The sequence below is a fragment of the Leucoraja erinacea genome, chromosome 11 (assembly GCF_028641065.1).
Source record: "Leucoraja erinacea ecotype New England chromosome 11, Leri_hhj_1, whole genome shotgun sequence".
Lineage (NCBI taxonomy): Eukaryota > Metazoa > Chordata > Chondrichthyes > Rajiformes > Rajidae > Leucoraja > Leucoraja erinaceus.
Window position 1 is genome coordinate 12289563 of NC_073387.1, and position 25784 is coordinate 12315346.

At 41.9% G+C, this 25784-nt stretch overlaps 1 protein-coding gene across 7 annotated transcripts in view; it reads right to left on the reverse strand.

Moving 5' to 3' along the window:
• Positions 1-25784, reverse strand: part of LOC129701458 (C-terminal-binding protein 1) — a 302130-nt gene that overhangs the window by 63979 nt on the left and 212367 nt on the right. For 3 of the 7 annotated variants that reach the window (XM_055642642.1, XM_055642644.1, XM_055642643.1), the window contains one exon: positions 23589-23779. The exons of 3 other annotated variants lie outside the window; for them this stretch is intronic. In XM_055642642.1, the coding sequence (XP_055498617.1) occupies positions 23589-23652 (64 nt within the window). In that variant the 5' untranslated portion in view covers positions 23653-23779. Of the gene's footprint in view, positions 1-8343; positions 8490-23588; positions 23780-25784 lie in introns of those variants that run through there. One more of the 7 variants, XM_055642647.1, reaches the window with a different exon arrangement.

The window sequence follows — 25784 nt, forward strand, 5'->3', positions numbered from 1 at the left end:
GAGGAGCAATTTCCCAGATCTTTCCCCAATCACCACCTCCTTCCAAAAGCACTTAAAAACAATCATTGCGTTTCATTCTCAAAACCTTGATGCTGGAGGGAGTTTACTGTGGTTCAAGCAAAGATTTTTCAGTTAAGAACAGTTGTGGACGCAGAAAATGAGATGTACGATAGAGCAATCATATTTTGGGATCGATGTGTCAGTCACAAAAGATTGCAGATTGTTTCTCAAATCACTGGGTGATGCTTAGCCACAAGCTTCCGAAGCAAATCGACACTACGGTAGTTTCAGAAGCCAATAAGACTTTCCTCCAAAAAATTCAATCCCTGTACAATGACAATACTTGCACTAATTGCTTACGTCTCCTAGCTCATGCAAGTCAAAAATGCACCACGAGGCTTATTTCTCTAACCCCTTCCCCCCTAACCTTTGCATTGCCGGAAATATTAGGTTAAATACTCAAGGATTTGGGCCCGAAGACCAAACACCAATGTCCAAGTCATGATGGCATGTGCTGAGAACTTGGTGCTGCCAAACAGCACTTGTATTGGTGTTGGGTAATTATTGTCACGAGTACAGAGATACAGTGCAAAATTGTTTGCGTGCTATTCAGTCAAATCCTACTATACGAGTCATTCAACCCATATACAAATAAACAGGTAGTGTAAGAAAAATACCAGAGTGCAGAGTATAGTGTTACAGCCACAGACAAAGTGCACAAAACAAAAATAAAATCCAACGGCTATCGTGAGGTGGGGCGAGAAATCAGGGCTACACTCTTAGCTTATAAGAGAACCATTCAGCAGTCTGATAACTGTGGGGTAAGATGCTCTTAAATCTGGTGGAAAGTTCTTTCAAGCTTTTGTCTTCTGCCTTATGAGGAAATGACTGTGGTGTAAATTGTCGAGGATAAATTGTTGGTGTTGTTTATGCCTAGGAACATTCGGAAACATTGGGCTGACTGGGGCATTTCACCACATGATCAATAACTAGCACCTTCATCTTGTTGGAGAGGTGGTTATCTTGATACCATGTTACTAAGCTCTCTAGCTCAGGGGTGGGGAACCTGCGGCCTTAAAGCCACATGCGGCCTGCTAGGCCATTAAGTGCGGCCTTTTGAATGAATATAAATTTTGTAGAACAAATTCTTTTATTTTTATTCATCTTTTATTATTTTTATTTTATTCTTAAAATGACCGTATTTAAAATACCAAAGAGTAAAAGAAGATGCAACTAAATAATCCTTCCTGACCGACGGCCACAATTAAAACATTAGTAGGTCATGAGGGCTATTTTGGAGTTGGACGATGAGGCATTCAGTCTGGATTTGCCGTATCATTGTAAAGTGCATTGGCTATCGCAAGGCCAGGTGTTAGCAACATTTTTATCTTTGGAAGAACAGATCGTTAAATTTCATGAAGAACAGAATCAGCAATGTGAATTATTGAAAAAAGATTTCTATAGAAATACTGCATTTCTGGGTGATATCATGTCAAAGCAAAATGAGTTGAATGTTTCTTTGCAAGGTAAAACTAAGTTTATATATGATAATGTTGTTAAAAAAAAAAAATCCAAGCATTTTGAAAAAAGCGATCTTTTTTCAAAACTCTTCTTCAAAAAGAAATTTTGGATGAACATTTTCCCCAGATAGTGAAGGTCATTGATGAGCAGGAGGATTCATGCGAATCATTTGAAGAATACGCAGCTGTTATAGACTTATTAATTGAATAATACAATGAAAGGTTCACAGACTTTGAGAATCAGGACATCACACTCAAATTAGCATTTCAACCTCACTTAGTTGATGTTTCCAAGGCTCCTAAAGAACTACAGATGGAACTGATTTGAGCTGTCAGAAGATGACATTTTAACATCCTTATTTGACGCTAAGAAAGATCCGATTGAAATATGGAAAGATGCAATAAATACCCACGTCTTCGACAACTTGCACGAAAAATGCTTTCTTGCTTTTCAACCACTTATTGCTGCGAATCTACATTCTCCTACCTAACCCAAATCAAGACGCCCTTAAGGTCACAAATGTTGGATACCCATCTAGAAGATCAGCTGAAACTGCGTAGCTCCATGTTGCAACCAAATATTCAAATGCTTTCCCACAAAAAGCAGTCACAACAAAGTCATTAAAAGGCTAGGTAACTTTAGAAATAACATTTTTTTTTCATTTTCTTGAAGTTAGTACATAGTAGTTAGATCTTTACAAAATACAGAACATTTTGAAGGATATCTAATTGAAGTTTCTTGGATGCGGCCTTATTAGATTACAGCTAACTTAATGCGGCATTCAAACATGAAAAGGTTCCCCACCCCTGCTCTAGCTCCTTCCTGTACTTTGTCTCATTATTGTTCGGGATCCAACCCACTGTGATGGTGTCATCTGCAAACATGCAAATGGGCTTACTCGCACAATTGCATTGTAAGTATAGCAAGGGGTTGAGAATATATTCTTGTGGGGCACCGCTATCGAGATTTACCATGGAGAATATCCGTCACCTGTCCTCACTGATTGTGGTCTACGGGTCAGGAAGTCGAGGATCCAATGGCAGAGAGGGGTCTTAGGTCCAGGAGCTTTGTTGACATTATGGCATTCTTCTTCTTGCATATGGCATGCACAGCCTAGAGTTGTAGGACAACTTGTTCTACCTAATCTTATTTGATTTTGCGCGCCAGGTTAATTGCATTTGTCGAAACAGGGCAGACCACGTGAAGGTTGCAATCTCCCACCACATTACGGCATTGAAGGCAGAGCTTTCATAAATAAATAGGAGTCTGACGTAGGGGCCTTAATAATTAATTGCAAAAAATATCCTATAAACACACACATCCATGGTATGCCACAGAAGGATTGGCAGGATGGTAGAGGCTGTTTCCTCTAGCTGGCATTGCTAAAATAGTACAGTCCCAGAATAAGGAATCAGGCATTGCGAATGAGGGGAGACTCATTGAGTGGAAATGAGGGGAGGCATTGGGATAAGGAGAGTGTCCCGGGGAGCCGCACGTGTGCCCGATCCACCCGCTGAACAATCGCATAAAACCACGCCGCTGACCGGAACGCACCCCGGTAGGCCCGACTAGCCCCACAGGCCTCCCAGGGGACTGCGGTTAAACCGGTCGGCGAGGCCTGCCTGGGTCGAGGGAGCCTCGGCAGAGTTGGAGTCTTGGCGATAATGGGAGCCTCGGTGGCGGTGGGGCTATGCAGTCGAGCCGTGATCAGCGGCCGATGAAACGCGAGGGGGGAGGGGAAGACAATGGGGACCCGGCATGGAGGGATCGCCCTGATGGACAGTGGAAGAACAAAGGGGGACCCTGTGGTGCAGGGGGTACTCTAGTTTAGAATCTTCTGCCCAGGGGATAAGTTTGTGTCTTTTTCTTTTTGTATTCACTTTTCATTTCAAGTTTTTGTGTACCTTGTTGCGTGTTGTGACTGTTAGCAGGCCAATCTCTCCGGTTTTAAGTGATACCGTATCATATGAGGAGGGATTTATTTAGTCGTCGGGCTGCAAGTGCTTGGATATTTTACCTCACAAGGCCATGGAATATTTAAGAGTACATTCAGAGCTGAGATCCATAAAAGTTCAGGAACCAAAAATGTGGGGATCGAATTGGAAAAGTTACAAGGCACAAGATCAGCCACGATCTCACCAAATACCAGAAAATGCCGATGCCTTGAGGCCTACTCCTATTTCTTATAGCGAGGGCAGAGGAAATGCTAATGATGACAAATGGGATGGTAACCAAGTGAACTACTACAGCATATAAATGGAGCTAGAGAACATTGTTCCATAAGCTTTCAGCTACTGTGCAATCTATTTTAAACAGCTTCATTGTGTGTTGCAAAAACAGCAAATAAGCAGATATTACATTTTGGAGTTGCAGTGACCTCCATAATATTTGGGATAAAGACCCATCATTTATATATTTGCCTGTACTCCACAATTTGAGAATTGTAATAGGAAAAAAAAAAAATCACATGTGGTTAAAGTGCACATTGTCAGATTTTACTAAAGGGTATTTTTATACATGTTGGTTTCACCATGTAGAAATTACAGATGTGTTTATACATGGTCCCCCCATTTCAGGGCACCATAATGTTTGGGACACATGGTTTCATAGGTGTTTGTAATTGCTCAAGTGTGTTTAATTGCCTCCTTAATGCAGGTATAAGAGAGCTCTCAGCATCCAGTCTTTCCATCACCTTTGGAAACTTTTATTGCTGTGTATCAACATGAGGACCTAAGTTGTGCCAATGAAAGTCAAAGAAGCCATGATGAGGCTGATGAAACAAAAATAATGATGTACGAGACATCAGCCAAACATTAGGCTTACCAAAATCAACTGCTTGGAACATCATTAAGAAGAAAGAGAGCACTGGTGAGCTTACTATTCACAAAAGGGACTGGCAGGCCAAGGAAGACATCCACAGCTGATGACAGAAGAATTATCTCTGTAATAAAGAAAAATCCCCAAACACCTGTCCAACAGGTCAGAAACACTCTTCAGGAGTCGGGTGTGGATTTGTCAATGACCACTGTCCGCAGAAGACTTCATGAATAAAAATACAGAGGCTACACCGCAAGAGGCAAACCATTGGTTAGCCTAAAAAATAGGATGGCCAGGTTACAGTTTGCCAAGAAGTACTTAAAAGAGCAACCACAGTTCTGGAAAAAGGTCTTGTGGACAGATTAAACAAAGATTAACTTATATCAGAGTGATGGCAAGAGCAAAGTATGGAGGAAAGCAGGAACTGCCCAAGATCCAAAGCATACCACCTCATCTGTGAAACACGGTTGTGGGGGTGTTATGGCCTGGGCATGTATGGTTGCTGAAGGTACTGGCTCACTTATCTTCATTGATGATACAACTCCTGATGGTAGTAGCATAATAATAGTAATATCTGAAGTGTATAGACATATCCTATCTGCTCATGTTCAAACAAATGCTTCAAAACTCATTGGCCGGCAGTTGATTCTACAGCAAGACAACAATCCAGAACATACTGCTAAAGCAACAAAGGAGTTTTTCAAAGCTAAAAAATGATCAATTCTTGAATGGCCAAGTCAATCACCTGATCTGAACCCAATTGAGCATGCCTTTTATATGCTGAAGAGAAAACTGAAGGGGGCTTGCCCCGGAAACAAGCAGAAGCTAAAGATGGCTGCAATACAGGCCTGGCAGATCATCACCAGAGAAGACACCCAGCAACTGGTGATGCCCATGAAGTGCAGACTTCAGGCAGTCATTGCGTGCAAAGGATATGCAATAAAATACTAAACATGATTACTTTCATCTACATGACCTTCTGTGTCCCAAACATTATGGTGCGTTGAAATGGAGAGACAACGTATAAACACTGCTGTAATTTCAACATGGCAAAACTGCATTTCGTTGTCTCTGTACTGTACACTGACAATGCCAATTAAAGTTGAATCTGAATCTGAAATGTATAAAAATGGCCTTTAATAAAATCTGACAATGTTCACATTAACCACATGTGATTTCTTTCTATTACAAATCACAAATTGTGGAGTACAGAGGCAAATAAATAAATGATAGGTCTTTGTCCCAAACATTATGGAGGGCACTGTATAGTCAATGCTTTCTTTTCTATAAACTCACATTATTTGCATAAATCCTTCAAGTTGTGACCACTGCCCAGTCCATCATCAGCTCTGACCTCCCCACCATCGAAGCGATCTATCGCAGTCGTTGCCTCAAAAAGACTGCCAACATCATCTAAGACCCACACCACCCTGGCCACACATTCATCTCTCCGTTGCCATCGGGAAGAAGGTACTGGAGCTTAAAATCTGGAACATCCAGGTTCAGGAACAGCTTTTCCCCCCACAGCTATCAGGCTATTAAACTCCTCATCAAACAAACTCTGAACAATAACAGCCTATTGCACTGTATCTGTTTATTTATTGTGTATATCTATATGGTCTATGGTATATAGACACACTGAACTTTTATCTCCTGTTCTGTATTATGTTTACATATTCTGTTGTGCAATAATTTCATTGTCCTATCCGAGTCAACTCTCTTGACTCTTTACTTGACTTGTATCAGGTAGGGATGGGAGCCTATTGCAGAAAAAGAGATCCTGAAGGTCACTATCCATTCAATTACAAGAGGCATTCCGCAAACCTATAACTTATTGGCTTGGGTCTTATGAAGTATTGAGCATGCCACTTTCATAGAGTATTGAGGTGAATAAACTATTTACTATAATAATATAATAAATATGTGATCAATGAATACTTAATTTTGAGTTTTGCCACTACAAAATTACTTTCCCTTTAGCCAAATTGGACAACTCTTTTTTTACCCTTTAACAAATAACACATCCAACGCAAACAACTGTTGCAACTAACCAAATGAAAATCCTGCAGGTTTTAAATTCTTAAACACTTTTTGCCTTGCATCTGAAGGCAACACTTGAGTGGAATGCACTTACTCCATGGATCTAGTTTGCATCACCTTGGAATCACTGAGAAATATAAAGGAAAACTTAGTGGATTGAACAGAACTCGTGGTCAAAATTACTCTCATCTCCTTTCAAATAAGACCCCCCCAAGTGCATGCAGGTAAGCAAAATGCACATGTGCTTCAAGAAATGAGATGGAAATGTGCAGCAATAAAATACAAATAGGTAAAGAAAACGAAAGCAACTCAAATACATTGTCATTCAATCTGTTTGACAAGATGCACACTGGCAGTTTTAAATGTTCATGTGGAGTATCAACCTCAGGTCTACTGCTTTAAGATCTACTTTTAGAGGATACAGTGCAAGATCCATCTGGACACTCCAATGCATTAATGAGGAATTGTGCATTGCTGCAGATGCTGCCTTTCAAATGAAATAATAAATCAAAGCTCTATTTGACTGTCGGTAGATCATCCTGTTGTATTTTTAAAAGAGAAGTTTTATCACAATTCTGATCAATATTTCAATATGTTTAATTGAAAACTTTCAATTGCGATACAGTCTCTCTAACCTAAAATGGCAACTTTTTCTGCACAGATGCTACCTGATCTGCTAAATATTTCCCACATTCAGTTTTTATTTCAGATTTCCAGCATTTTAGCTTTTGTGCTTATAATTAAATTTATGAATGCCATATATATTTACCTAGGTAATTATAAGATCAGATCCCAAAATGTGATGCAAATACTTGAGAAATGATAACATTCCATACTTAATAATGCACTTGTTAACATCAATGTACAATAGCACATTAGATTACACAATGGCTGGATTATAAAATATTAGAATACAATGTTACCGATGAGCTATAATACCAAACAAAATATACACTAAGGGGATTAAATATTTCTTTAATTAAAGATCAAGAAGTTCGAGAAGATTTCTTAACATGTGTTGCTCATTCTATTTAATGTAACACTGCTAGATAGAAACAACCAACCTCCTGCCCTCCAACAACAGCAGAAGCTGAACTAACTTCTGAATATCCTACAGAACCAGAATTGTTTAGGAAAACATTGGCACAGAAAGCAGAGGCCAGCAAATTAAAAAAAATCGAGCTACATAGTTGACCACTAAACCGAGTTAAAACACAGAAGCATCCTTTCATTGCATCACTCTTCAAGTGTTAAGATCTTTGCTCTGTATTTACCAGTTGCATTGCTATTCATCCAGTTGACTGACAGGCAATGCCATTCATTTCCCCCCTCTTTCTGTGCACAGAGTTGGCATCTGTGCACTCTCCGAAGAACATAAATTACTCCAAAAGCTCTGACAGGCCGAGCTTACTTGAACTAACATTTGGAGAGCATTGTGTTTTTAAAAAAAAATCGCTGTACACTTTCACCTTCTATGGTGGTGACGTAGGGAACAGGGTGGGGGGTGGTGGAGAACGGGACTGTGGTTGAGTTCTATAAAATGATAAAGCAGTTTTTATAGACTGTCTTCTAGACCTTTAACTGCAGGTTGTTTATCTTTTGGGTTGAAAAACTGCTTTCAAATCATCTGTTTTTGTCCCAGCAACAACATGGTGCTGGATATCTTAGATTTTGCAACAATAAAGCACCAATCTCAGCCGATAGCTCCGAGGAGTACACAGAAACCACTGTTCAAGCCTACCTTCAAAGGAGCGGCAGGAACAGTAGCAACCCAGCTGCTGCAACCCCACCCTGACCTTACCAACAAGGAAAAAAAAATCAGTCCCCTCCCCCCTTCAATCCAACCCCGTGCAACATTACAGCTTTAAAACAAAGCTCATTTGTGCAGGCCTGAGTCCAGAGACAAAAAGAAAATTAGTGAGCGAGAGAGAGAGAGGGGGAGAGAGAGAGAGCACGAAAACTAACCTTGCATTCCTGTCTGTACTGCTTTCTCCCAGAGTGTAAGCTGGTCCAGTGAAGTAATGGAGAATGTGCAATGTGTAGCTCTACTCACTTTCTACACACACAACACACTGCCTCAAGACAAACCAATCAGACGCAGACATTATTCAGTGCCAGCCAACCATGACAAAGCTCATTAGCTATACATCTTGCTCTTTTGGTTAAAGAGCCCAAACGACTAACAGTGGATTTTATTCAGGGAGATTTTTTTTTTCTTAAAGCTATTAATTCCCATCGGGAAAAACCCGAACAAAGCATCAGTCAGCCTCCCTTGGGAGAGGCTCTGGATAAGATGTCGGGAGCAGCAGAGTAGCTTTGAGATAATTCAGCTGGCCCCTCTGCCTGTCGTCTTACAAGAATGCTTTACAGCCCACAGCACCAACAGGAATAATTACTATAATATGCTTGTAATTACTCAACAAGGAATTTATAGGTCACTTCAAGAATAGCCACCAGGCTCCTGAACATTTTAAAGGAGAGTACCACAATTTTGGATATTTAAAATCATATCTAGACTTTTAGATGTACCCAAATCCACCGTAAAGTGCAACAGTGACCTCTTAAAACTGTCTACATCTTTTTTTTAAACATATTCATACTTATTTTGCTCATCCAGGAGAGTAGAACCAAAGTCACACACAACTAATCTCCCCAAAGACAGAATCCAGTTAACATTATTCAATTCCAAGGTTGGTACAGTGCAAATTAAAATTTGGAACATACAACCAGGTTAAATAGTGCTTAAACTATTGCAGGCAAACCAAGGCATGGACATGGATATTCCAAGATATATGACATTTTAGAATTAAAGGATTTTATGGACATATAATGGAGGATTGCTGTTTTTTACCCTTTTTCCTTCTGCCCACAATATTTAATATGTAAAAGAATGTAATTCGGTTCCATTCTGTTTGTAGTTTGTTTGGTTGTTTGTTTGTTTGTCTTTTTGCACAAAGTCCGCGAGCATTGCCACTTTTCATTTCACACATCTCGTATGTGTACGTGACGAATAAACTTGACTTGACTTGGATTAACTAATATAGGGTGAAATTAGCACAGAGAACAAAAAAAATGGCCCAGATAATTATTTTGGTTGGAGATTAAAAAATTACAAGCAGCAAAAAAAAAAAAACATGGAATTGTTTACAGATCCACTAGAGTGGATATATCACCAATACAGAATTAACAAGGCTTGTATCCAAGGAATTGGTTTATGGATAGGAGGGGCATGGGCTAAATGTATGCAAATTGGAAACTAGCCCAACTTGTTAAAAATGGACATAGAAAATAGGTGCACGAGTAGGCCATTCTGCACTTTGTGTATAATCATGGCTGATCATCCAAAATCAGTCCCCTGTTCCTGCTTTCTCCCCCTATCCCTTGATTCTATTAGCCCTAAGAGCTATATCTAACTCTCGTTTGAAAGCATCCAGTGAATTGGCCTCCACTACCTTCTGTGGAAGAGAATTCCACAGGTTCACAACTCTCGAGATGAAAACGTTTTTCCTCAGCTCAGTCCTAATGGCCTACCCCTTATTTTTAAACTATGACCCCTGGACTCTGGACTCACCCAACATCAGTAAAAAAAATTCCTGCATCTAGCTTGTCCAATCCCTTAAGAATTTTATATGTTTCTATAGGATCCTCTCTCATCCTTCTAGATTCCAGCATATGCAAGCCCAGTGCACTGCGCTGCACTGCCACAATAGCAAGAATGTCCTTCCTCAAATTAGGAGACCACAACTGCACACAATACTCCAGGCAACTTTTTTCATGCCGCCTCCCTCGCGGCCTAACACCATGGATTGGTGCGGCCTTTCCTGGAGTCGGGCCCGGAGTTTCAGCAGCGGGTGCACAGTGGTCTTTTCACCACAAAGCGGGTGAGCCCTTGCCGGGGTCGCCAGAAGGGAGTTCTCCGATCACTGGCCCGCGGACTGTTACAGCCTGAAGCCACGGTCTGCGGAGCTTCTAGCCGCTAGCGCGGCGTCCGGAGCCTGGGACCCTTCACTAGGGATCGCTGGAGAAGAGCTCCGACCACCGGCCCGTGGCCGAAAACATCCTGAAGCCGCGGTCTCCGGTAGGGATGCGGCGATTCAGGATTTACCGTCCAGACGAGAGGGCCTGTAAATCTGGCCGCCCGCAGCGGCGACTGCAGAGGTTTATGGCCCAGACCACAGGGGAACAATGGAGGAAGACTGACTGTACTTTGTGCCTTCCCTCACAGCGAAGAATGCTGTGGTGGATATTTGGGTTAAATCTTTATTGTGTATTGTGTGTTATTTTTGATTGTACCACTGCTGGCAAAATTTCACACCACTTTATTGTGTGTGTGATGAATGAATCTGATTGATTGATTGACCAGGAACCTGTGCAACTGCAGTAGGACCTTCTTGATCCAATACTCAAATCCTCTCGCTATGAAGGCCAACATGCCATTTACTTTCTTCACTACCAGCTGCATCTGCATGCTTGCTTTCAGTGACTGATATACAAGGACACCCAGGTCTCGTTGCACCTTCCATTTCCTAATCTGACACCATTCAGATAATAATCTGCCATCCTGTTCTTGCCACTAAAGTGTATAACCGCACATTTATCCACATTATACTGCATCAGCCCACTCATCCAACCTATCAAAGTCACCCTGCAGTCTCATAGCATCCTCCTCGAAGCTCTCACTGCCAGCCAGCTTTGTCTCATCTGCAAACTTGGAGATGTTACATTTAATTCCTTTGTCTAAATCGTTAATATACATTGTAAATAACTGGGGTCCCAGCACGGAGCCTTGTGGCACCCCCACTAGTCATTGCCTGCCATTCTGAAAAGGATCCATATTTCCAACTCTTTGCTTCCTGTCTGCCAACCTGTTCTCCATCGATGTCAATACTCTACCCCAAATACCATGTGCTCTAATTTTGCACATGGTGGGCCAAAGGACCTATTTCCGTAATGTGTAGCTCTACGTCTATTGGATTCAAGCAGGAAATTTAAACTCCATGTAGACTCCGAAAGTCACAAAGAAAAGTCACAGGTGAATTCTTAAATCCATGCTTTGTAATTCTTTGTACTATGCACCCTGTCAGAGAATACGCTATTTTAGATCTGGTCACATACAACGAGTCGGGAGTAATTAGTGGTCAGACCACACAGTAAAGAATTCTCTGACAAAGGTGATGAAACAATAGTTTCACATTCAAGAGACTTCATGAGAAAAGTGGTCCATCTGCAGCTACTTAAAATGGTCAGACGGTAGTAAATTGAAAAGCACACAAAGATTTATCAAAAGTTGAGGTTTGGGAGAATTTGGGAAACATGTAAAGGATATCCATATAAAAAAAATAAAGCCATCAGGTCATACAGAACGGAACCAGGCCCTTTGGCCTAACTGGCCCATCCCACCTGCGCACATTTGGCTCATATCCCTATCAAACTACCTGCCCAAATGACAATGTCATTATATCACTTGCCTCAACTACCTCCCAGTATACATTAATGGCACTGAACTAGAGATGGTCGAAAACATCAAGTTCTTTGAAATAAATATCACCAGCAATTTTCCCTGACCAGCCACATCGAAGATATGGCCAAGAAAGCACACCAACGCTTCTACTTCCTTAGATGGCTTAGAAGTGGCACTGAACTAGAGATGAAACATAGAAAAAAGGTGCAGGAGTAGGCCATCAAGCCTGCACCGCCATTCAATATGATAAATACCACCAGTATCCCGTATTTCTCTCCATACCCCCTGACCCCTTAGCCACATCGAAGAACTCCCTCTTAAATATAGCCAATGAACTGGCCTCAACTACCCTCTGTGGCAAGAGTTCCAGAGATTCACCACTCTTCGTGAAAAAAAGTTCTTCTCATCTCGGTTTTAAAGGATGTCCCCTTATCCTTAAGCTGTGACCCCTTGTCCTGGACTTCCCCAACATCGGGAGCAATCTTCCTGCATCTAGCCTGTCCAACCCCTTAAGAATTTTGTAAGTTTCTATAGATCCCCTCTCAATCTTCTAAATTCTAGAGAGTATTTCTATCTCAAGGCACAGGTTTAGGTGAACCGCTCTGCACTCCAAGGCAATAATGTCCTTCCTCAGAAAAAACTGTACGCAATACTCCAGGTGTGTGACCCTGTACAACTGCAGCCCTCTGACCATCACCTTTTGCAAAAAGCTAACATACCATCTCCTGCGCTGCCACCTTCAATGATTCCTTGACACCCAGGTGTACATCTTCACACCAGCCTTAGTATTTGATCTCAGGCATGGTTTAGGTATAGCTCCATCCAAGACTGCAAGAAATTGCAGGGTTGTGGACATGGCCCAGACCATCACGCAAACCAATCTCCCGGCCATTGATTCCATGTACACTTCACACTGCCTTAGGAAGGCCACCAGCAAAAATCAAGAACCAGTCGCACCCCAGTCACTCCCTCTTCTCCTCTCTCCCATCAAACAGGAGGTACAGGAGTTTGAAAACGCATACACCCAGATTCTTCTCAGCTGTTATCCGGCAACCGAACCATCCTTTCACCAGCTAGAGTGTCGTCCTGACCTCCCATCTCCTACCTCTTCGGAGGCCTTCAAACTATTTTTAATATCAAACTTTATCTTGCACAAAATGTTGTACCCTTTAAGTGTACATTGTTGGTGGCAGGATTATAATCCTGTATAGTCTTTTCCATGACTGGATAGCACGCAACAAAAAGATTTTCATTGTACCTCGGTACACGTGACAATAAACTCCCCGGGCAGCTTATTCCAAATACCCGCGGGCCTCTGCGTGAAACTGCATATTCAAGTTTGCTTTTCTAAATTTGCGGCTATCATTTCCTTAATGATGGGTTCCAGAGTGTTTTTGACATCTGATATCGGGTTAAATGGATATGGCTTCCCAGCTGCTTGACAAAGCCTGGCGGATCCTACATGCTTTCACATTTGGTTCGGTTTGTGTATCGGAGCCCCCTATCTAGTTCACACTCAGATTGGCCATGATCTGGTTTGATTTCAGTCAGGTTTTACATTTTTATACCTGGATAGTATGGATGGTGAAGATGCTCGTCACAAATTGCAGCAGGATCTTGATCAGTGGGTGACTTGATTATAATCCTGTAGTCTTTTCTTTGACTGGATAGCACACAACAAAAATAGCTTTTCACTGTACCTCGGTGACAATAAACTAAACTGAAACTGAAAAAGTTGCCCATCAGGTTGCTATTACATCTTGCCTTTTTCGACTTAAACCTATTTCCTCTGGTTCTTGATTCCCCTACTCTGAGCAAAAGGCTGAGTATTCACCCCATCTATTACCCTTATGATTTTGATACACCTTGATTGATCACCCCTCAGTCTCCTGCACGCCAACAAATAAAGTCCTAGGCTGCCCAACCGCTCCCAATAGCTCAGGCCCTCGAGCCTTGGCAACATCCTCGTCAATCATTGATGCACTATTTCCAGTTTAATGACATCTTTCCTATAGCAGGATGACCAAAACTGAACACAATATTCCAAATGCTTCCTCACCAACATCTTGTATCATTGTAACATAACATCCCAACTTCTATGTGTAGGAAAGAACTGCAGATGCTGGTTTAAACCGAAGATAGACACAAAAAGCTGGAGTAACTCAGCGGTACAGGCAGTATCTCTGGAAAGAAGGAATGGGTAAGGTTTCCGGTCGACCCGAAACATCACCCATTCTCTCCAGAGATGATGCCTGAGTTACTCCAGCTTTTTGTCTCTAAGATTATCCCAAATTCTATACCTGATACTCTGACTGATAATGGCCAAGCTACCAAAAGCCTTGACCACCCTATCGACCTGTGCCACCACTTTCAGGGAATTATGTATCTACACCCGAGTTGACTGCCATCCTCCAATATCCTAGTTTCTGGAAGAGGTTTCAACGACTCATGGATAATGTTGCACCATAATTCAAGAGGCGATGAGAAATAGGGAACTACAGTACTATCCAGGTTTAAAAACATAAACCCTGACAGAAATCAAACCAGATAATGGCCAATTTGAGTGTGAACTAGATAGGGGACTTTTTTCTGATAGACAAAGTGAACCAAATGTAATACATAGTTGAATCCGTCAGGCTTATGTCAAGCAGCTGGGGAGCCATATCCATTTAACCTGATATCAGATGTCAAAAACTGATGCAACAAGCAAAACAAGGAATCCAACATACTTGTATTCATAATTTGGATTTCCAAACGGCATTTAATAAGATGCTAGGCACACAAGGTACGAGTTCATTTGGATAACTATCATTAATTAGGATAGTGGCATGGTCAATAGGGGGAAAAAGGTACAGATAAACAGGTCATCGTCAAATGAGTAATATGTAATCAGTAAATAAATGATCATTGGCCTTTATTGCAAGATAATAAAACCAGAAAATAATGATGCCTTGCTGTAATTTCGAGGTGCTTTAGCGAGACCACACACACACACACACACACACACACACACACTTCATGACAGTTTTGATAATCTTATAAACTGTAACTGGCTATTCTTGTTTTCGTCAGGCTAGAGAAGACCCACAAGCTTGATTTGTGGAATGTCTTATGAGGAGAGATTTGTACCTAATAGGGCTATTTTCTCTGAAGTTCAGGCAACTGAGAATGAACTAATTGAAACATATTACATACTTACTGAATACACTAGAGGAGGTCATTTAGCTCACCAGCTTTGTGTCCATGTAATCTAATTTCCACATATTCTCATTTTACAAGTAGCCGATTCTACCCATATTCCTCTCAGTTCCACCATTTACCTCGACCAGGGGCAATTTACAGCAGCCAATTAACTACTAACCCGTTTACTTTTGGGATGTGGCAGGGAACAAGTGCAACCATAGGAATCCATCGTGGTCTCATGGAGAACATGCAAACCACACAGCCAAAGCATACAATCTGATATTTCAAAACAGGAAGGAGGGACAACTACACCGCCAGAGGTTTACCTTTCAACAATGCTACACAGTAAACTCGCGCTATAACAGATCACAGTCGGGGCAGATAAGGAGAATGGTGTCCGTTATTGCTGATTGTCCGCTATAACTGAGAAATGGGTCCGTCCCACTTAGGCGATTTTTCAGACGACTGCCAGTTACTGTCAAGTCGTAGCAGGTCGCTGAAAAACCAGCAACTAGAACGTCGAGTGTCAGAGTGGAACACACACACACACACATCGTTTCCTTCATCAGCCAGTTATGCAGGCGGGGGGAGCGCCGACTGAGTGAAATTCACATGGTGCAAAGCCAATGTGATACAGACCCACATCACGATGAACAGGAAGGTTGGCGCTGTAATTAAGACGGTGAAAGCACAAGAAGGAGTGGAGACAACTTTTAAGAAGCCAGAGATACACGGCTGTGAAGCTCGGCGGACATTAACATTACCAGTCGGTTATCCTTGGTTCTGCAAACTACTGTTTATGTTTTTTTTTCCCCAATGAGCTAATGAAATTAACCGGTCAGCACCGGCGAATACCTACAAGAACCTACGACAAACTTCGACCTCCTGGCGACCCACTACCACTGCACCTACATCCCGAGAATTCTCGCTGCTCTCCATGGCATCAAAATTGTGATCGGCGCTAATTTTTCAACATGTTGAAAAATTTGCGGCGATCGAAATGAAGCCGTGACTAGTTACGAGAATGCTGGAACTACTTACCACCATGCAGGCGAAACCCCGGAAACCTCAGTCTCCTAAAAACTACTGGAAAAAAACCCAATACACTGCACCAGTACACAATACTTTGGGGTGAGACCCAGGTTTTACCCTGACCTTGTGTGCTATCTGTATGGAGTTTGTACATTCTCCCTGTGAACGTGTGGGTTTCCTGCCACATCCAAAGATGTACAGGTTTGTCAGCTAATTGGCTTCTGTAAATGGCCCCTAAAGAAGTGTAGGATGCAAAACTAGAATAACGTGGAACTAGTGTATGGATGATCATTGGTCAGCACGGACTTTGGTGGGTTGAAGGCCTCTTTCCATGCTGCATCTCTAGACTAGGAAGGAAGCAAAACCATAATGCAATCTTTGATTCCTTTGGTAAGCACTTTAAATCCATAAATTACCTTGTTCCCTATTCTTCAATCTTAGAAATAATCCTTTTACTAAACCAAAAATCCCTTTGCAATTTTAGACTCCTTTCAAAATTCACTGAAGAACAATCCCAAATTTTTCTTACAACCTTGACATCCTGCGTATATGTAAAATCTGCTTGATGCTATTTCTGGAGGTTCAATACCTGCCATGCAAGTACTTTTACAAGAAAGTTTAATTACATAATACTTTTAAGATACCTGAAATGCCATCTTGCATACAGTGAAAATTTTACAATATAAATGACGATTAGTGGAGAAAGAAAACAAGCATTCTGACACCATAAAAGGCTCCAAATTAACTGGATGAATATACATTCAGCCTCATTTTCCTCACATTAAGGTCTTCCACTCACTTGGCTCGATTGGAGAGGCCTTGTATGTGTGCCAATATCCCACTTCCAAAACAAGACATTCTTTTTAGAACTGTTATGGAAAGAGATCATAAAACCAGAATGAAGGATTTTTTTTAAAACCTCCTTTGTAGATAGGTATCTGTAGCTCATGACGACTCAACGTGGAAAAGGGTTAACGATGATACCAATAATATCAAGACTATGCATTGGGAGCACTCAACCGCAGAAGGAATGCATCCCTTCACAAACCACCCACCTGCCTAAATCATTAGATATGGCCTGCCCCATCTGTTGTAGAGTCTGGAGGTCCTCCAGCAGCTTCTGCAGACATCTCACAACCTACAGAACTGGAGATGTACCTTAATCCCAGCGAATGGACCAAGAATAAACATTTACCATACACATGTGTTTTAATCAATTAACAAGAGAAAGCATTCTCCAAGTTATGTAAATCATTGAAAAACAAAAAGCCTAACCTATCAAAATTGAGATCCAAAATTAGTGTGCTGTGATTATTGCCAGGCATTTAAAATTATTAAGTGAGCTGCAGTGACATATCCAGAAAGAATACATGGAGTAGTTTGCACAACTCTACAATTGAAAAGAACCTTTTAGCAGAGCATTTCAATGGCAAAATGCTACTACAGTAAACATGTTTATCTGGTATTTATGAAACTGGCAAAAAATGTGAAAGGATATTAAGCAATTGATAAATTAAAACATTTTATTTCAAGTGTTACGCAAAATAGGTGTGTAAAGTTAGTTTTGTTACGTTTATGCACAAGGACAATGCATTTGGAGATTAATTAGTAGTGACGTAACGTGAAGATTTGGCACTTTGTGAAGGCAAGTGCAGCCTTTCCTTTGATTTACTGTCCCTGTATTTTACGGGGGGGGGGGGGGGGGGGGGGGGGGGGGGGGGGGGGGGGGGGGGGAGAGATTGAGAAGGCAATCGGTGCGGAATGGATGGATTGAGGCAGGGGAATTAGTTGGAGTTGGTTGGTTGGAGTAGGTAAAATTGTGAGGGGAGAGCGTGGGGGATGACAGTAGGGTTGAATGAGGGGATTTGTGCAGGATGGGTGGGGGAGCAGTGCAGGATGAAGGGGGGAGCAGTATAGGATGGATGGGAAGGGGCATCAGTACAGGATGAATTGGGGGACCAGTGTAGGATTGAAGGGGAGTGACAGGAGAATCAATGCAAGGTGGATAGCGAGATCAGTGCAGGATGGCTCAGGCTCTTTATGGAAATCCACGGCAGAAATCCAAACAGGTGTTTTATAAAATAACTTTAAGAAGTTGTCATCACATAAAAGACTGATCAATGCAGATCAAACTATACACTGGCTAGATTTATTGCAGAGTAGCAGAAAAACTTGTGTTAAATAGCAGGTTGGGTGTTTTGACTGAAAAAAACAGAACAAAGGAGTGGGTCAACTGGGATTTGACTCTTTCCCATCACCATGATCAGCTGGTGCATTACAGGGGCACAATTTAATATGTGCTTTGCTTGGAACCCCTTCAGCATCGATTAGTAATACTGAGCTACATGAATGAGAAAAGCAACTTTTCTCCTTGTGGGCCAAGCCTGGGATACTCTCAGTTTAAGAATGTCACATGCTGATTACGCAGTCTTACTCTGACCATGTGTCTCACCATCTCTGAAACATTCACCACAAACATAACCTTCAGGAGGGGAAGGGGGGGAAGGGGGAAAAGAGAGCGAGAGCGAGAGAGAGAAAGGGGCAGAGGAGGCGGGAAGGAAGGTCAGCGCTCCTCGGACAACTGAAGGTCAGCGCTCCTCGTGCCTCCACCAAAGGGGGAGACGGTTGGGATCTCCTCGACACCGCCTCCCCTCCTCCGCCAGCCAATAGGAAGATGCGGGGCCGAGCAGTGCAGATGCTACAGATGGTGGAAGGAGTCCCCCCCCCCCTCTCCCGGCCTCGGCATGTGAGAGAGTTTGTTTTGAAAGCACCGTTGGCAGACAGCGGCCGTTGTCAGGGCGGGCGGGGGGCGGGAGGAGGAGATGGAGCCGCCGTCGCGGCCACTGCTGTGCGGGGCCTGTCATTCGCTCCGACCCTCCGTCACGCCACACTTAGAATCTTTCCCGCGCATTACAGCCGTCGCCGACACAAAACGTCACATTCTTTCTCTCCAGAGATGCTGCCTGACCCGCTGAGTTACTCCAGTTTTTTGTATCTATCTTCGGTATAAACCAGTATCTGTGTGCCAAACCGGGCAAAATGACTCGGCGTTTAGGTTGCCCGGCGGCACTTTGGGTGGTCAGTGGCACCCGGGAACCGCTAATTTCGAGCCCTTTACACTCAATAAAGACTTATTAGATTATTAAGCCCCATGCAATGCCTGTTGTGCAGAACTAACTGTGATATGCATTTCAAACAATAAAACCAAAGGTTCTCAATGCTGCTCAGGAAGAAACAACATTTCTGAGGACTTTGGGCAAGTTCTGCTGCTTTCCTCAGTCTTCAAGTTAATCTACACAGAAACTGAAAAAATAAACTTGGAAACCAAGGAACACGAGACAGTGGGAAATAGTAACATCATGCACTAGATACTGATATTCAACAGTAAACAAGAACAGTAAAGGGGGGGGGGGTATACAGTGGCCTCCATCATTAATTTATTTGCCTCCGTTCTCCACAATTTGAGATTTGTAATAGAAAAAAAATCATGTGGTCAAAGTGCACGTTGTCAGATTTTATTAAAGGGTATTTTTATACATTTTGGTTTCGCCATGTAGAAATTACAGCTGTTTATACATAGTCCCCCCATTTCAGGGCACCGAAACATTTGGGACACATGGGTTGACAGGTGTTTGTAATTACTCAGGTGTGTTTAAATGCCTCCTTAATGCAGGTATAAGAGAACTCTCAGCACCTACTTTCCTCCAGTCTTTCCATCACCTTTGGAAACGGTTATTGCTGTTTATCAACATGAGGACCAAAGTTGTGCCAATGAAAGTCAAAGAAGCCATTATGAGATTGAGAAACAAGAATAAAACTGTTAGAGACACCAGCCAAACCTTAGGCTATGAAAATCAACAGTTGGGAACATCATTAAGAAGAAAGAGAGCACTGGTGAGCTTACTATTCACAAAAGGACTGGCAGGCCAAGGAAGACATCCACAGCTGATGACAGAAGAATTCTCTCTATAACAAAGAGAAATCTCCAAACACCTGTCCACCAGATCAGAAACACTCTTCAGGAGTCAGGTGTGGATTTGTCAATGACCATTGTCCGCAGAAGACTTCATGAACAGAAATACAGAGGCTACACTGCAAGATCACTGGTTAGCCACAAAAATAGGATGGCCAGGTTACAAATTGTCAAGAAGTACTTACAAGAGCAATCACAGTTCTGGAAAAAGGTCTTGTGGACAAGTGATACAAAGATTAACTTATATCAGAGAGATGGCAAGATCAATGTATGGAGGAAGGAAGGAATTGCCCAAGATCCAAAGCATGCCACATCGTCTGTGAAACACGGTGGTGGGAGTGTTATGGCCTGAGCATGTATGGTTGCTGAAGGTACTGACTCACTTAGCTTCATCGATGATACAACTGCTGATGGTAGTAGCATAATTAATTCAATTGTGTATAGACACATCCTCTCTGCTCATTTTCAAACAAATGTCTCAAAACTCATTGGCTGGCGGTTCATTCTACAGCAAAACAATGATCCCAAACATACTGCTAAAGCAACAAAGGAGTTTTTCAAAGCTAAAGTATGGTCAATTCTTGAGTGGCCAAGTCAATCACCCGATTTGAACCCAATTGAGCATGCCTTTTATATGCTGAAGAGAAAACTGAAAGGGACAAGCCCCCAAAACAAGCATAAGCTAAGGATGGCTGCAATACAGGCCTGGCAGAGCATCACCAGAGAAGACACCCACAACTGGTGATGTCCATGAACTGCAGACTTCAAGCAGTCATTGCATGCAAAGGATATGCAACAAAATACTAAACAAGACTACTTTCATTTACGTGACATTGCTGTTCCAAACATTATGGTGCCCTGAAATGGGGGGGACTATGTATAAACACTGCTGTAATTTCTACACGGTGAAGCCAAAATGTATAAAAATGGCCTTTATTAAAATCTGACAATGTGTACTTTAACCACATGTGATTTTTTTTCTAATCCAAATCTCAAATTGTGGAGTACAGAGGTAAATAAATAAATGATGGGTACTTGTCCCAAACTTTATGGAGGGCACTGTGAATTTGGGATCAGTACTCAAGATACAAAAGGCTAATTTAATTTAGCTCTGCATTAAAGTTTAAGTGATTATTGATAAGGGAATCAATCAAGGCATTTAGACAAATCATTTGGGGAAAGAAGAATGTACAACAAAGGCATTGGACCACATCCTGGTGAAAGTTTATATTCTATAATTCAACAAAATGGAAGGGATGAATAAATGATACTCGGTGAATAGAACACTGTTCTCACTGCACACTTTGAGCCTTTATATCTTAATAGATTTCTTAGGTAATTTTGAAACACACTATGACCTATTATCTAACATTTAAAACAAGCAAAGTAACCAATGACTGCCCGAGGAAATAATCTGAGACCACATACAGACCCATTTAAGAGAGCACTCAAAAGGCATTGCACTAAATGCCAAACCAAAGGTAGTGCATCTGGTATTCATCAAGTTGGGTCAACAATGCAAGTGTTATCGCTTGAAGCAGCATGGCACAACCTAAAAAAACTAACCTTACTTTTGGTGGAAACAAAATTCTAAATACATTATTAGGGAGAACTCAAAATGGATTCAAATATATTTACGAATCTTACTACTTTATGAGCCTTTCCTCACTCACTTGAGGACAAAGATAAATGTTTCCTCCCACAAAACAAACAAACCAAAACCTACGTACCATGCCCTTCCTTTAACTCCGATGTTGTATTAACACTGGTTGCTGTTACAATGACCTCCACAACCCTTTCCGGACTTCTCACTGAGCACCGTGAAAAACTTATCCTCCAGATCAGGGAAGGATGTGGTTCCTGCACACAGCCTTTGTGGAGAATGTTCCACAGTAATATTCATTTGCCATATTAAGACTATGAACAACTGATGAAGAGTCTCCATCACCAAATGCATAGGCATGCTAAATCTTCCAACACGGTTTTGCAGTCTTTAGAAAGGATTTCATTATTCAACAATTTTCAATGGTCATAAAATTTGGAATGAAGTTTCTAAAAATCTTGTTATAATTGGAAACAAAGAACAGGGATTAACAGGTCCTTTTCAGAATGGCAGGCAGCGACTAGTGGGGTATCGCAAGGCTCGGTGCTGGGACCGCAGCTATTTACAATATACATCAATGATTTGTATGAAGGGATTCAAAGTAACATTAGCAAATTTGCAGATGACACAAAGCTGTGTGGCAGTGTAAACTGTAAGGAGGATGCTATGAGAATGCAGGGTGACTTGGACAGGTTGGGGGAGTGGGCAGATACGTGGCAGATGAAGTTTAATGTGGATAAATGTGAGATTATCAACTCTGGTATCCAAAACAGGAAGGCAGATTATTATCTAAATGGCGTCAATTTGGGAAAAGGGGAAGTATAACGGGATCTGGGGGGTCCTTGTTCATCAGTCTATGAAAGTAAGCATGCAGGTACAGCAGGCAGTGAAGAAAGCGAATGGCACGTTGGCCTTTATAACAAGAGAAGTCATGTATAGGGGCAAAGAGGTCCTTCTGCAGTTGTACAGGGCCCTAGTGAGACCACACCTGAAGTATTGTGTGCAGTTTTGGTCCCCTAATTTGAGGAAGGACATTCTTGTTATTGAGGAAGTGCAGCGTAGGTTTACAAGGTTAATTCCCGGGATGGCAGGACTGTCATATGCTGAGAGAATGGAGCAGCTGGGTTTGTACACTCTGGAGTTTAGAAGGACGAGAGAGGATCTTATTGAAACATATAAGATTGTTAAGAGTTTGGACATGCTAGAGGGTGTAAACATGTTCCCGATGTTGGGAGAGCCCAGAACCAGGGGCCACAATTTATGAATAAGGGGTAAGCCATTTAGAACGGAGACGAGGAAACACTTTTTCTCACAGAGAATAGTGAGTCTGTAGAATTCTCTGCCTCAGAGGGCGGCGGAAGCCAGTTCTCTGGATACTTTCAAGAGAGAGCTAGATAGGGCTCTTAAAGTTAGCGGAATCAGGGGATATGGGGAGAAGGCAGGAATGGGGTCCCGATTGGGGATGATCAGCCATGATCACATTGAATGGCTCGAATGGCTCAAAGGGCCGAATGGCCTACTCCTGCACCTATTGTCGATAATTAGGGAAATATTGCTCAAAAGATGAACAAAATTGACATCCCAACTCAATGAAAATGGGATTATTTGGAACACTTATCTGCCTCTACCTGGTTTTAGACAGAGGTTTTAGACATGGTGGGTGATATCTTCTATCAACAGAAGCCCCAGCATACTGTATTTTTTATATCCAATATATAGGTGCACATCACTGACATTGAGCACATTGCATTTCTGAACTCGTACATTGTTGGCAAGGAAGAGGTAAGCATAGCAAAATGTGTAAACTGACACCCCTCAAGAGCAGCTAAAAACAGAATTTGGAGTGGACGTGATATAACCTGGTTAATAACCACATGCAACTTGATCATATTTAACTTAAAAACATAATAAGTGAGGCATATACTCAGAAGATGATCTTTTGAACGTTAAACTCTTACCTTCACATATACGATCAAGACGTGCTCGCTTTACTTTGTGTTTGTCCATAACAGGCACAGACATGAGAGCTACAGGTCAGAGGTCAGCACCACCACAACAGAAGGAGGATTAGTTTTGCATCCACACCAAAAAACTGGAGACAGACATCAAAAATTCAGACGTTTCGATATCCCCAAAATTGCCTGTTGGCCTGTTTTAAAAAAAGATAAACATTTATATAATCTCCAGCAGAAGTAGGATTTCCACTGCCTTCGCCAAAGTTTAGCCAAAAAAGATTTTCAGAACTCCAAATGACAAGTGTAAAGATGACAATTCCCCATAAATATATGATGCGGAACTCGCTCATTTTCAATGAACCATCGGGTATCTGTAAGATTCCCACATTATATGCAACAGTTGTAGTTTTCAATGCTATTTTAATATACTTGCTCATTTACAAAGGTGCAAATTAATAGGCACAGCACACATCCTGGTTACGCACTTGTGCACATATTACAAGCCAAGTTCCATTACAATTCTATATAGCATGGTGTCCAGGCAGCGATAATTCTGAAATGTTTTGAGTGGGACTGATCTCAGTTGGCCTTTCATCTGCTTAGTTAAAACTGTTGCCTCCACCATAGCTCAGCGTCGATGATTGAAAAATCAACTCTATAGCAGAAAGTGAGAAGACTATGAATCTGGCTGGAGAACTGTGACCAGGAGTTGTATGTGAAGTTGCAGACCTTCAGGAGGGCTGTCAAAGTATACAGCGCATATGGATAATGGGCGGAGAAAAAACAAGTGGAGTTTAATCAGAGCAAGTGTGCGATGCTACACTTTAGGGAGGTGGAATGCAAGGGGGAAGTATAGAGTTAAATACTTAGCAGGATTGATGCACAGAGGGATCTTGGAGTTCAAATCCATAGCTCCCTGAAAGTAGCAACACAAGTACAGAGTGGCAATGAAACATATGTTATGCATGCCTTCAGTCAGGGCATTGAGTACATGTCAAACTGCAACTTCGTAGACTTCAGTTAGGCCGCATAATGGAGTAGTGCGCAGTCTTGTTGCCTTTTACAGAAAGGATGTGGAGGCTTTGGAGGCGATGCAGGTTTATCAGAATGCTGCCTGAATTAGAGGCTATTGTTTGCAATGAGAGGTTGAAGAAACTGGGATCATTTTCTCTGCGACATCAAGAGATTAAAGGGAGACCTGTTGAAAGTGTGCAAAATTGTGAAAGCATAGATAGGTTCTCACAGTCTACCCTGCCTCCCAGGATGAAAATGTCAAGGAGTAAAGGCCATACCTTTTAGGGGGGGAGAGACCTTAAAGGAGATGTGTAGGGCAAGGCTTATTTCAATTTTTGGTAGGTGCCTGGAATGCTTTGCCAAGGTGATGGTGAAGGCAGATATGATAATGGTAATCAAGAGGCTTTTAGATAGACACACGGATATGCAGAGAATGGAGAGATATGAATCACTTGAAGGCAGAGGATGTTAGTTTAATTTGGCATCATGTTCATTACAGACATTCTGAGCCAAAGGGATTATTCCTGTGCTGTATGGTGCCAGAAGTTTGGAATTTACAACCTGTAAGGATGGCGGAGGTAAAAACCATCATCACATTTATTAGATAGAGCTCTTAAAGATAGCGGAGTCAGGGGATATGGGGAGAAGGCAGGAACGGGGTACCGATTGTGGATGATCAGCCATGAACCCAATGAATGGCGGTGCTGGCTTGAAGGGCTGAATGGCCTACTCCTGCACTATACTGTCTATTAAACAGTGTCATTGAAGAGCAGTGACTTGCAATGCTCAAGACACAGAGGTGGAAGGAAGAATAAGGCTTTGGTAGCTTTTATTTGAATAAGCTACCCTGAGCTCTTAATTGTCCACAATACACTATTCATTCCTTTGATACAAATTCAATCAGATTTTCTAATCTGGAGACATCTCAACTTTATACCTGGCATTCTAATTTTTAATCCTTCTACATTCTACAACCCTCTTTACTCCAATTTGCAACTTTGTTCATATCTTATTTCATTCACCTACCAGTAGCAGCTAGATCTTCATCTGCATAGTTCCAAGTTCTAAACCTTCCTCTAACCTCATTAAAATGTTATTCTCACCACACTTTGGGTAATCTATCCTAAAAACTGATGAGGAGCCATGATGTTCTGAAGGTCCTGGAAACATCATCAGGGAATAATG